A 14,550-nucleotide genomic window follows, 5' to 3' on the forward strand; every position below is an offset into this window, starting at 1 on the left:
TGTAGAAGCAACTAAATTTGGGAGAAAAAAATTGAAAAATTGTTAAAGATATAAAAATTGGAAAATAGTTAAAAGTTATTAAAATAAAAAAATTAGAAAATAATTAAAAAAATTGATGAGGGGCAAAAATGGAAATTCGTGGCATGATGAGGTGGCAACAATAAAAATCCATGAATTACGGAATTACTAAATTGCCCTTCCTAAGAGCAAAAATGTAAAAACATGATACATTAATTTTAATAGATAGTAAGCAGATAAGTTCTCATAATCTTTTCCATCTCACATGGAATTATTCACAGCAACAAAAATTCACAGGTAATAAATAATATAGTAAATAATATAAAACTCTAAATAACTAATAGCAATTACATCTTCACATTAAAATTTCATTACACAATCAGTAATCACACATGTAACACCCACGACGTGGCTTTCGATATCCCGCCAGTTGGATACGAAAGGTTCCCGCCAGTTGGAACGGGCACTATCCGTAAGGATGACCCCACGTTAATAAGAGGAACCGAATCACATCGGAATGAGAGGGATCCAGAGGCCGTGTAGGTATGGGACTACATGGTTGAAGGAAGACTTATAAGAATTGTTAGGTACTACCCATATTAACAAGATGCATCTTCTTTTCGGTAGCTCATTCCATAAGAACTCCACAGTTAAGCGTGCTTGGCTTGGAGTAGTACTAGGATGGGTGACCTACCGGGAAGTTTCCCGGTAAGCATGTGAGTGAGGACAAAGCATGCTGAAAAGACTCATGTTGGTTTGTGGGGTTAGTCGGCAATCCTGAAAGCGATCTGGGATGTTACAACACAGATATAGTTTCTTTACGCGGATGTAAGCATTTAAAATCTTTAAAGGGAACAGTTGTTTTGCATATAAAATAAAATGTTTTTGCATATAAAATAAAAAGTTACTTCCATCCCTTGGAGTAGTACTAGGATGGGTGACCTACCGGGAAGTTTCCCGGTAAGCATGTGAGTGAGGACAAAGCATGCTGAAAAGACTCATGTTGGTTTGTGGGGTTAGTCGGCAATCCTGAAAGCGATCTGGGATGTTACAACACAGATATAGTTTCTTTACGCGGATGTAAGCATTTAAAATCTTTAAAGGGAACAGTTGTTTTGCATATAAAATAAAATGTTTTTGCATATAAAATAAAAAGTTACTTCCATCCGCTCTTTAATACTACCTCCGTCCCTAATTATAAGACCCTTTTAAGAATTTTTCTTGTCCCTTTTTATAAGACCCCTTTGCTATTTCCAACTACATTAATTATTTCTTTACATACATGCCCCTATTTATTATATATCTTTTTCTTCAATCAACAATAAATAACATGTTGAAAACATAAACCAACTCTCTCTCTTAAAGGATAAAATTGTAAAAACAATAGCAATTACAAACATATTTAATACAAATATCCACTATCTTAATTCCCGTTATTTTTTCAAAAGGGTCCTATAATTAGGGACGGAGGTAGTATAAGATAAAATAATAATAATAATAATAATAATAATAATAATAATAATAATAATAATAATAATAATAATAATAATAATAATAATAATAATAATGGTCCTAGTTATAAGAAAATGCCGTAACTTTTAAGTTGTAATTATTATTTAAATGACTTTTTTACCTCTCATTTAATGATTATCCTTTTAATATTAGTGAATGCATTCAATGTTTCACAACTTTCTACAAGGTATATTTATAAAAATATTTAAAAAATTGCAACAATTAATGATTGCAATGATTTTGATGCTTTTTGGTTTTTCTTATTATAAAAAGGATTGAGTGAGTATTTAATAGAAACACTACATTAGTTTTGATTTTGAAAGTAGTGATAAGTTTTCAAAAATTCATCAACAAATAAAATTCACTACCAGTGTGATTCAACTATTTAACAGATTTTGTATTTATAAGACATTATATCAATACTTATAATTTTTGTTTAATACTATTTGTAAACATTTTTTTATATAATTATCGCAATATTACGTAAACACGTATTTTTATTAGTATTTGTAATAATAAAATAATTTTTTTCAAAGTAATAATAATAAATTACTGTTTTATGGCAAGTGGAGTTGAACAACGACTAAACCAGACTTGTTGTGAACCTTAGCTTGACTTCATCCCCTGCTCACTTGTTTGGCTTTTCTTTCTTTCATTCTTTCTTTGTTGAATCCCTTGCTTTACATTCTTCTAACTTTCGTTCATCCATTCATGTCTTCTGCAAGAACCGACACAAGGATGCATGAAGTGTTCTTAAGTTTTAGAGGCGAAGATACTCGAGCATCCTTCGCTTCACATCTCTATGCTTCTCTTCAAAACGCCGGAATTCGCGTTTTCAGAGACGACGATTCGCTTCAAAGAGGAGATCACATCTCAACGTCACTAATGCAAGCAATTGAAGGGTCTCGAATTTCTGTAATCGTTTTTTCAACAAATTACGCCGAATCGCGATGGTGTCTTGAAGAGTTGGTGAAGATAATGGATTGTTACAGAACTATTGGTCAAATTGTTCTACCAGTGTTTTATGGGGTAGATCCATCTCTTGTGCGACATCAAACCGGTGAGTTTGGAAAAGCCTTTCAAAGTCTCTTGAATAAGAAGATTTCAAAGGTGGAGAAGGAGGAAGACGAGTCATTGAAATGGAGAGACGCACTTCGTGAGGCTGCTGACCTTGCTGGATTTGTTGTTTTAAATTCCAGGTAATTTAATTTAGTGTTAAATATATTTTGTCTCTACAAATACACAAAATTTTCATTTTAGTCCCTCTAAAATTTTCCTTCAACTCTTAGTCTCAATGAAATTTTCAATCACTACTTTTGGTCCTTATTTTTAATTTAATTTTGTATTTTTTTAATGAAATAGTGCAGAAATGTGAAGAATATTGTAAAAACAGTTCTAAAAATAAAAATTATAATTTTTAACAAAACATAAATTAAATATTAATTATTAACCGTCAAAAATATAAAAAAATTCATTAAATTCATGTTTTGTTAAAAAATTCTAATTTTTTTGTGAGAGATTATTATAATATTATGAATTTTATGAATGCTACATGTGAGTTTACTCTAAATGAGGGGCCAAATGTGAAGATGGATAATTTTTGATTGTGCATTATTATACTTTTGATTGTGCATGTAGAGAGAAGACTTGGGAATTTTGTAGTTAGGAGAGTAGATGAGATAAAGATGAGGTGAATTATTAGATCTAGACATTAATAAGTTGAATAAAAATATGGTTTTAGATAGAACCCCATGATGTCTTTTGATTTATGCTCCCGACCATACTCAATGAGATCAATTTGTCACCCTAATGCATATACATGCATGTACCTATATCCTCTATGCATGCATATCTGTCTTGTTTAAAACACATGTTCTTGGGTTTACTTTTGTAGGAATGAAACTAAGGACATCAAGGATATTACTGAAAAAATTACTCATCTGCTTGACAAGAAAGACATGTTCATAGCTGATAAGCCAGTGGGAGTTGATTCTCGAATGCAAGATGTTATTCAGCTGCTAGACATCCAACAATCAAATGGTGTAATACTACTTGGGATGTGGGGTATGGGGGGAATCGGAAAAACAACTATTGCAAAAGCCATTTATAATGAAATTGGCCGCAAGTTTGAAGGGAGGAGTTTCCTTGCAAATGTTAGGGAAGTTTGGGAGCAACCAACCAAACAAGTGGATTTACAGGAACAACTTCTATCTGATATCTTCAGAGGAACGACGACCAAGATACAAAGTATTGATTCTGGGAAAATTATATTAAAGGACAGGCTTTGTCATAAAAGAGTACTTATTGTACTTGACGATGTGAATGAGTTGGAACAGTTGGATGCTTTGTGTGGAAGTCGTAATTGGTTTGGTTCAGGAAGTAGAATTATTATCACTACCAGAAACATGGACATACTTAGAGGGAATAGAGTTGACAAAGTATACTCTAATAAAGAAATGGATTACAGTGAATCACTTGAGCTTTTTAAATGGCATGCATTCAAGCAAGTGAGTCCCAAAGCAGAATTTGTTGAAATTTCTAGAAATGCCGTTATGTATTCCAGGGGATTGCCGCTAGCTCTAGAAGTTCTTGGGCGATATTTGTATGAGAGGGATGTAACAGAATGGAAATGTGTACTGGAGAAACTCAAAAAAATTCCCAATAATAAAGTGCAAAATAAGTTAAAAATAAGCTATGATGGTTTAGACGATAAATCCCAGAAAGCAATATTCCTTGACATAGCTTGTTTCTTTATTGGTAAGGACCGAAATGATGTTATACATATACTAAATGGCTGTCGATTGTTTGCTGAAGATGGAATAAGAGTCCTTGTTGAGCGAAGCTTAGTATATATTGATGATGATAACAAGCTTGGAATGCATGATTTGTTGCGAGATATGGGAAGAGAAATCATTTGTAATGATCCACAAAAGGATCCTGAGGAGTATAGCAGGTTGTGGCTTCCTGAGGATGTTGATGATGTATTAGCAAGACAAACTGTAAGAACTTCATATACCTTTATTTTATTCTTTTATCTAAAATATGCAAATCTTAAAGAAGAAAAACTAACATGTATTCATCTATGATTAAAATCCATTTGTTTTGTTGATTATCACAAGAACATCAATAATTTGGCTATGTACCATTTTGTGCTTCATGGTTTCTGGTTTCTCACAAGGAAGCTTAAGATAGTTTTCATCACAATATTTTTTTAACTGCCTTGTATCTATTAGTTGTGCATGCTTGAATTTCTGGTCGTATCTATTGCATAGGGAACAAAAGCTATTGAGGGATTGACTTTGAAGTTGCCAAGAGATAGTGCAAAATGTTATAGTACTAAAGCATTTAAGAAGATGAAGAAACTCAGATTGCTTGAACTTGCTGGTGTGCAGCTTGATGGGAATTTTGAACATCTTTCAAGAAATCTGAGATGGCTTTCTTGGAATGGATTTCCTTTATCATGCATACCTACAAAATTTTATCAAGCAAATTTAGTTTCCATCGAGTTAGAAAACAGTAATGTCAAAGATTTGTGGAAAGAGATCCAGGTATTAGTTTTGATTTTATGTTTTTGCATGTCATGAGTTATTTTTACTTTTCAAATTTATGGTGAGATTTAAATGAATAGTAGTATCAATTGCGATACTAATATACGAATAGTCCTTTTTTTTTTTTTAACAAGGCAAAATGATAAACGAATAGTCTTGAATTGTAATTCTAATTTAAATAAATCTAATTGTGCAAGAAAGTTTATGTAGTTTTGTGCAAGAACTTTGAATGTAGTTGAAGAATTGGAAAGAAAATACCTCCAATATTGACTATTTGATTAAAGAAACTTAAAATTTAAATTTCAAAACTATGAACTAGTACTACCTTTGTCCCTAATATAAGCCTCATCATTTGAAAGGAAAAAGAAATTAATTTTTCTTAATATATGTGAGAAGTACTAAAGGAGCTTATAAATAGGAAAGGATGTAGTATCATTTTAAATCTTTGAACTACATCAGCAAAATTTTCAGACATGGCTTTCATAATTTCTATGACAATATAATACGAAAACATCTCCTTGTTTCGAAGTTATTTCCCTAAAGTAATACTACACCAATGTATATTGTTGGTATACCCCCTCCGTTTTCAATTATAAGCAAATTTGACTATTTAGGTTCATTCAATTAATGATGTATGTGGTCCATAATATGAACCGCATACATCATTAATTGAATGAACATAAAAAGTCAAATTTGTTTATAATTAAAAACGGAGGGAGTAAGAAATAATGATGTGCTACATGTCCCAATAACTTTTCTCACGATAACCGTAAGTGTAACTGCAGCATGGTTTTTTTCATTTCCATCTACTCATGTATTCCAACAATTCCAAGATCTAACGCTTATCCTTCATACGTGATACCTTCATGATGTGTTTTTTAGGGATAAATAGCACCACTATATAAATAAATAAATAAATACAAATCTAATGTAAATGTCTTACTTTAAGGTTAGTGATACACAGTAGTTGCTTTCGTTCATTATTTAATGCTTCTTCCCTATGTCTTCTCTTTTATTTTTGTGTTCTTGCAGAGAATGGAGAAGTTGAAAATTCTTAATCTTAGTCACTGTCATTATCTGACACAAACTCCAGACTTTTCAAACTTGCCTAATCTTGAAAAGTTAGTACTCACAGATTGTCCAAGTCTTTCTGAGATTTCTCCTAGCATTGGCCATCTCAATAAAATTCTTCTGATAAATTTGGAAGATTGTATTGGCCTATGTAACCTCCCAAGAAGCATATATAAGTTGAAATCTTTGAAAACTCTCATCCTTACTGGCTGTTTAAAGATTGACAATTTGGAAGATGACTTGGAACATATGGAATCTTTAATCACTCTGCTTGCAGATAACACTGCAATAAAAAGAGTGCCTCTTTCAGTACTGAGATCAAAAAGCATTGGATATATCTCTTTGTGCGGTTATGAAGGATTCTCACACGATTTATTTCCATCTATCATTCAGTCTTGGATGTCACCAACAAATAATCTCTCATCCCCAAATCAAACATCTTTTGAACTGATGTCAGCTCTTGAACTGATGTCATCTCTAAAGAGTCGTCCACATAGACTGTCACTTGAAGTTAGTTCATATGAAGTTAGTTCAGATGAACTTAGTTCAGATGAAGTTAGTTCAGATGAAGTTTGTAGTTCACATGAACTGTCGTATAATTCCAACCAGCTTTCAGGGCTTCAAAGTCTATGGGTAGAGTGTAGGTCGGAACTTCAAGTTTCTGAAGATGCAAAAATAATTTTGGATGCCTTACATGCCACAAACTCTAAAGAATCTGTACCCACTACAACTACATCACAAGTTTCAAATATGACTACTTCTGCATTGGTTCAAAGCTGCAGTGAAGTGCACGTTTTAGGATCAAAACATTCCTTCAACTCTCTTTTAATTCAAATGAGAATGAATTGCAAACTCACCAACATTCTCAAAGAGATCATTTTACAGGTTTGAAATGCTCTCTCTATACCCTTATTTTATGATTGCTTTGTGTGTATCACATCATATATTTGAATACTATAGCGTGTGTGTCTATATATATATATATATATATATATATATATATATATATATATATATATATATATATATATATATATATATATATATATATATATATATATATATATATATATATATATATATATATATATATATATATATATATATATATATATATATATAGAGGGTGTATCAAGTGAGAGGACTTTTATAATGAGAGGGTGAGAGGATTGAATAAGAACCCTTGGATTAAGTTTAATGGTTGTGATTAATTTGCTCATTGAAAATCATGTTGTACGTTATCCTTTTACCATCTTTTCATTTCAGCTTTCCACGACTCTTCAGTTCTCCCCTCAGCCCAAAACGTCATCGCCTTCATTTTCTTGTGCCCTTCTGCTCTGCAACTTCTTCTTCAAGACCACAACCGTTTCTACCCACAAAGGCGTTTAAATCCTCATCTTTATATTATAATTTCATATATTTTATCTCTACAATTTCTGGAATTTTTAACCTAAAACTAATTTTTTGTTTCATGCCCCAATTTTTCTTACCATCGATTTCAATTCTAAACCATCAAATTGCTTAAATATATTCTCTACCTTTTTATCCTTGTGGTACCATTGCTAAAACCTCTAACTTATATTAAACCCAATTGCAGAAATCCCTAACATGTATTGAAAAAATACTTTGAATTAAAGGTATGAAATTGATGTTCATTTGGCAAGTGAAATTGGGAGCAAAAGGAATTTTTTATTCTTGAGGAACAACTATTACACGGGCATGAGTATAGATGATGTAGGGAGATAAGAGCGTGGGAGCCTAGGAGGAAGATAACAAATTTATTAACTACAGACAGAACATGAGATTTTTCCAATGAGCAAATTAATCACAACCATTAAACTTAATCCAAGGGTTCTTATTCAATCCTCTCATCCTCTCATTATAAAAGTCCTCTCACTTGATACACCCATATATATATATATATATATATATATATATATATATATATATATCAATACATGCAAGTCTATACAATTATTTTTTATAGGTGACCAATACTTCAGCAATTAAAATAATGGCCAAATTATAGCAAATTTTGCTATCAGTCATTGACAAGCTTACATGACACACATACGAGCGTGTGGGAGAATCATTGCCTCTACCTAATTGATACTAAATCACAAATGTATAATTGAAATGCTTGTTTTTTCATAACCAAATTTTTCTGTTAAACCTGATGCATAAGAAATGTGAGTGTTAAGAGCAGAACGAAGATTTATAATTGGAATACTTGTTGAGATGGGAGGGTTCAAAGAAAGAATATCCATTTAAACGACATCTTGGTCATGATCATATCTCTATTATTAGTCTCACAGAATAAATGCTTGTGAGATATTTATTTTATTTTTCTAAATTTTCTAAAAAGGGTAATTTTTTATTAATAATTTAAGTGATATTGATGAACATTTTCTTGAGATTACAAAGTTTTATCATTGAGTTGACACCTTATGGAAAGATAAATTGAAATGGGCTAACTGAATATTTTTACTAGTCAAAATTAAAATTTACAAAATGGCTAACTGAATATTTTTAGTAGTCAAAATTAAAATTAAAGAAATAACTATTATATGATTGAACTCGCAAATTCAAGAGAATGAAATTGTATTTTATTTAATAAAAAGTGATGAACTTAAGAGCTTTACAATGTTGAAAACAGAAAAATGAAAGAGATAAACCAGAGTTAAAGACTCCTAATTCAGAGCATAGGCATTGAATGCCTTCGATACTCTCTTATTCTCCCTTATAAACTAACATGGTCTCCTAAATCACAGTTGGTACTCCCTTCAAACACCCCACTAGTTATAGTGTTGCAGGTTTGACGACCTTGAGTTTGTTGACCTCCGTCATTTCACACAGCCCCATTGAGTTGTAGACAAGTATGTCTTCCTTCTCTCCATCCTTCAACTCAATTGTCATGGCTTCTCCCTCCTCATTAACAGTTCGTCATCACCCAGGATTACGACAGAGTTGTTTATACGTGAATTGAGGGTGCGAGTGGTAGCACTCCCCACATCAGAAACACAACCCTCGAGCTTTACGATCCATTAATTTTGAACAAGGAAGATGTTTCACACCCCTATTCTGATCTCCGTTGTTTCCTCGTTGTTCTCTATTGCCATTCGAACGGGATATTTGATTGTGTGTGAGATCGACGCTCTTGTGCGTCCTACGGGATTGTCACTATCAAACGATGGCAGCTCCACCTTCTTTAGTGCCATAGGATATTCCATCATATTTTTCGTTTTGATGCCCAGAATTTGGTCCATGTCATAGAGATTCGACAAAGTTTTACGTTGGCTGTCGAGGCCTAACACAACCCTCTCCATTTTACCCGGGCTTGGGACCGGTGGAGAAGAAAGGGGTGAGGATTGCCTATATTAGAGCTATCCAGGATATGTATGAGGGGGCTTCGACTAGTGTGAGGACGCAGGATGGGGATACCGGAGATTTTCCCATAACAATAGGACTGCACCAAGGGTCAACCCTAAGTCCTTATCTTTTTACTTTAGTTTTGGATGTACTGACGGAACACATCCAAGAGTTAGCACCGAGATGTATGCTTTTTGCAGATGATGTAGTCTTGCTTGGTGAGTCGAGGGAGGAGTTAAACGGGAGGCTAGAGACTTGGAGGCAAGCCTTAGAAGCGTACGGTTTCCGCCTGAGTAGAAACAAGACGGAATATATGGAATGTAACTTCAGTAAAAGGAGAAGTGGGTCTACCTTAGAGGTGAAAGTTGGAGATCATATCATACCCCAAGTTACACGGTTTAGATATCTTGGGTCCATAGTACAAAATGACGGAGAAATAGAAGCTGATGTACATCATCGTATTCAAGCTGGGTGGTTGAAATGGAGAAGAGCCTCAGGTGTTTTGTGCGATAAGAAAGTACCACTTAAGCTGAAAGGAAAGTTCTATCGGACAGCAGTCAGACCGGCAATGTTGTATGGTACGGAGTGTTGGGCGGTTAAGAGCCAACACGAGAGTAAAGTAAGCGTAGCGGAGATGAGGATGTTGCGTTGGATGAGTGGTAAGACTAGACATGATAGGATTAGGAATGACATCATTAGAGAGAGAGTGGGGGTAGCACCTATAGTAGAAAAGTTGGTAGAAAATAGGCTTAGATGGTTTGGACATGTAGAGAGAAGACCCGTAGACGCCGTGGTAAGAAGAGTAGATCAAATGGAGGAGAGTCAGGTTAAAAGAGGTAGAGGAAGACCTAAGAAAACTATTAGAGAAACCATTAGAAAAGATTTAGAGGTCAATGAGTTGGATCCAAAAATGGTCTTTGATAGAACATTATGGCGGCATTTGATCCATGTAGCCGACCCCACTTAGTGGGATAAGGCGTTGTTGTTGTTGTTGTTGTATGCCCAGAATTACTCGAGTGACCTTTTGATGACCGTATCAATTTGGTGAATTCCGTCGTCATCGTCTCTCGAAATTCTCCAAAGTTCTCCATCGTGGTAAGTCGTTCTTCCAACACGTATTTGGTGGCATGAGAAGTTCTTGACTTCACTGGCTCCTCTCTGTTAGTTTCAAATTCAAGTTTCACTTAGTTTTGATTAGTGTTAATCTAATTAAGTTTGTTTAGGTTAACACATGATTAGGAGTTTGTTACAGGTTAGTTAGAAAACTAGCTTGAGTTAGTTATGTTTGTTTAGATAGCTTACTAAGCAAGCAATGTGAATAAGCCTCTTACATAAGGCATGTTGTAATCATTCTTCACAGCTAATGAAACTCAATAGATTACAACAATAATCTTCTCCTTCTCTCAATTCTCTCAATTTCTAAACCCTAATTTCATAACCAAAAATCATTGCTTGCATTAGAAGCAAGCATAGCTACGCTATCACTCTCGAGAATCCGGCAGGTCGGACAAATGAAAGAACTGCAAATTCAAGAGAATGAAATTGTATTTCATTTAATGAAAAATGATGATTTAAGAGCTCTACAATGGTGAAAATAGAAAAATGAAGGAGATAAACCAGAGTCAAAGACTCCTAATGTATAGCTCCTACAAGAGAGTTGACTCTCCTTGTAACTATTTGATAGAAAGGTATTGAATGCCTTCTACACTCTCTTATTCTCCCTTATAAACTAATGTGTTCTTAAATTGTGGCTTAAGCCACTAATTAATTGGTCTCCTATAATCGTGGCTCAAATCATTGATTAATTATTCTCCTAAAAGTGTGGGTCAAACCATTAATTAATTATTATTCCTAAGACTCTGGTTCAAGTCACCAAGCTTCCCTCAGCTTCTACCCCTTCCTAAAAATCATGCTTGTGTGGGTTGCGCCCAATGATTGGGTCATAATCCTATTGGATCTTCGTGTCCTAAAATATGTATGCATCTTCCATGTTAGTTATATATTTAATTTACAAGTAATCCTTGGATAAGTTTTGATTTTGGTAGCATGTTGAGTTGTGGTATCCTTTGAATGGACTTTGTTTTTATGAAAAGAAACTATTACACACTTACAGTTTTCAAAATTTTAGAGAGTGGTACAATTTGTCATTACTCATTATCATTATCTCACCCTCACTATTATTTTGGTTAATATGGAATTTTTAAGTGAGACTAATAGTCTGTATAATGAATTGAAGCAAATATTTCTGTGTAACTTCTAAAAAATTGACAACAAAATTATGATTAATTACTTTATGAGAAAATTTGTATCTTTAGTTGTTGAATAAATGACAACGTGATATTAATATACTTGTCGATTAAATTTTGAGCTTATATCTGCTTTCACAGAATATGGATGTCAATGGGAGTGATGGTCGTTTTCTCCCCGGTGATAGTTATCCAAATTGGTTAACCTTTAATTCTGAAGGTTCTTCTGTAACTTTTCAAGTCCCTCAAGTGGAAGGGCGTTATTTGATGTCATTGATGTGCATTGTCTATTCTTCAACTCCGGATAACATAACATCAGATAGCCTTAAAAATGTATTGGTGATAAATCACACAAAGACCACCATTCAGCTCTATAAGAGTGAGGCTTTAGTCTCTTTTGAAGATGAGGAGGGGCAGAGGTTAAAATCAAGTATAGAACCTGGTAACAAAGTGGAGGTCGTTTTTGTTTTCAAGAATGATTTCATTGCCAAAAAGACAGCAGCTTATCTCGTATATGATGCACAAAATTTGAATGCCGTTGCTAGTAGATGTGATGAAAATGAACGCCCTGCTAAGAGATTCTCTACTGGAGAGGAGCCCACTGATGACTTCAATCGGAACAGAAAGAAGAAAAATCGAATGGAATGAAAAATGGTAAAACAATGGCTTGGTAAACATCAATTCTTATGGTGCTTGCTTGCAAACATTTGTATTGGCATCAAATGTTTTTCATTTTGGTTGAAGTTTTTTGATTTTATCCATTGTAATTTTTTGTAATCCTAAAGAGAGATAAAAGATTATAACTTATGTTACAATTCTCCATGGCATATCTAGTATTTAGCATGCGACTCTAATTCAGAGTGAAGTACCTTACTAGATTGAACCTAGTATATAATATGTTCTTGGCAAATTTCTCTCCACAGGTTTTTTTATCATTTGAAGTGGATGGATGGCTCTTTAATTCTGAAATGGGATCATGGGTTCTACGGATGAACCGATAGAATCTAACTCTCAAAGAAGGAATTCTAATGGTTTCGAACAGAATATGATGTTTCAGACAACACAAAATTAATGTTTTTCTGGATGTGTACTGATGATGAGTGAAAATTGCACTGTTAATGATTATTATTGTTGACTTTCTATTAAAAGAAATTGATTTGAGTTTGGTCTACAAAATTTTAATTTCTGAGCAAAACATTAGTAAGACTTTTTTTTTTAAAACTTGGTATTCGGTCCAAGAATTGACTAATTCGAGAAGCTCAATTTCACCGTTCACTTGTTAAGGCGTCCATTTAAAGTATGAACTTAGCGGACCAAAATTGACACTAGAGAAAATCAAATTTGAGATTTTGAGAGGAGCAAACTAGAAAGTCTTAAACGAACATGCCTAGACCAACCCAAATGAGTTAAACATTCTTGAGATTTAAGTGATCAAATCAAAACAGAGGCTGGAAGTTTAAGTCAATCTAAAATTTATATCTTTAGTCTAACATGTATCATGTATGCACTATGAAACCACTTCAGATACTGATCTCAATTCTAGTTGGTAAACAAAAATCTCATTTCTTCTTCTCAATATTTCCAGAACTAGATCAATCAGAATTTCCAGATGAATACATATAATTTAACTTTGAACAAAAACCAGATATGCAACAATCAATCAAGTATGTATGAAAAGCAAATATAAGAGATATTCCTTCAAACTAGAGAAACATGTGCTGAAGCATAATTAATCCAATTAACAAAAAAGAGTTGAATTATGTTCTCACATGGAATTATTCACATCAACAAAAATTCACAATAATAATTAATACTACCTCCGTCCCGGTATAATTGACCTACTTTGGTTTTTCACACAGATTAAGAAAAGTGTATAAATAAAGGGGAAAGTGGAATATATTGTATTGGGAATGATAAAAGTAGTATTATTTAGTGTTATATTGTATTGAGAATGATGAAAGTTGTATTGAAAATTGAAATGAGTCAGTTATTTTGGGACACTTTTTTTTAGAAAATGGGTCAGTTATTCCGGGACGGAGGGAGTATAAAACTTTAAATAACTGATAACAATTACATCTTCACATTAAAATTTGATTACACAATCACATATATAATAAACACAAATGGAAACATGTACTCCAATATTATTCCAATATCTTGAATTAATGAAAAGGAAATCAAGATATAATAATTTTCTTAGCAAACTCTATTATAAGTACCACACCTATTGTTAGGTCCACCTCCATTTTGAGAAGGCAAGCAAGTACGATAGCCTTGAATTATAGGACACTTAACAGCAGCACCATTGTTGTTACCAGTTCTACCAGTTTGTGTTTGACTCAAATCCAAAAGCATTCTTGCTGCATGAGAACTCATAGAAAATTCTTCTGATTCCAAATCATTGTTGATGAGACAATCCTCTGAGGTACAACCCTTTATCTTCAATGATGTTGTTTTGCTTAGATGTAATTGGATCAATAAGATAAGGAACAATAGTGATACACCCTTGTTCATTTTCTTCTTTGGTTTACTCAATTTTTTCTTCACAAACTAGAAAAAAATATATTTGGTAGTTTAGATGGTAGTGATAGTAACGAGGGTATAACACCTTAGAAATGAAGTACACATAGTGGTGGAAAATACATTGATTTATTCAATCAAGAGTAAACATTAGAGAGAGTATTAGTAACATTTATATCCCAACAAATTGTATTGTATTTGTAATAAAATATTGATAAAATAACGAAGGAATCTTCTATTCTCTATATATGAAACTTAATGACTAC

General features: G+C 33.2%; 1 protein-coding gene across 1 annotated transcript; it reads left to right on the top strand.

The window, feature by feature from the left end:
• The first annotated feature begins 2,094 nt into the window (after positions 1–2,094).
• LOC146912754 (disease resistance protein RPV1-like) lies at positions 2,095–12,674 on the top strand. Its single transcript, XM_085722241.1, has 5 exons — positions 2,095–2,729; positions 3,425–4,529; positions 4,803–5,078; positions 6,111–7,034; positions 11,906–12,674. Exons 1-5 carry the CDS (start codon positions 2,242–2,244, stop codon positions 12,410–12,412), a joined length of 3,300 nt encoding a protein of 1,099 aa, XP_085578367.1. The 5' UTR covers positions 2,095–2,241; the 3' UTR covers positions 12,413–12,674.
• Positions 12,675–14,550: the final 1,876 nt, after the last annotated feature.

Source organism: Medicago sativa, chromosome 6 (genome assembly GCF_051527215.1).
Source record: "Medicago sativa cultivar Bolivia chromosome 6, Bolivia_mono, whole genome shotgun sequence".
Lineage (NCBI taxonomy): Eukaryota > Viridiplantae > Streptophyta > Magnoliopsida > Fabales > Fabaceae > Medicago > Medicago sativa.

Coding starts and splice junctions, on each gene's coding strand:
- LOC146912754 (XM_085722241.1), top strand. CDS start 2,242: ATGTCTTCTGCAAGAACCGACACAAGGATGCATGAAGTGTTCTTAAGT. Junction 4,530..4,802: donor ATGTATTAGCAAGACAAACT/GTAAGAACTTCA, acceptor TCTATTGCATAG/GGAACAAAAGCTATTGAGGG. Junction 7,035..11,905: donor TCAAAGAGATCATTTTACAG/GTTTGAAATGCT, acceptor CTGCTTTCACAG/AATATGGATGTCAATGGGAG.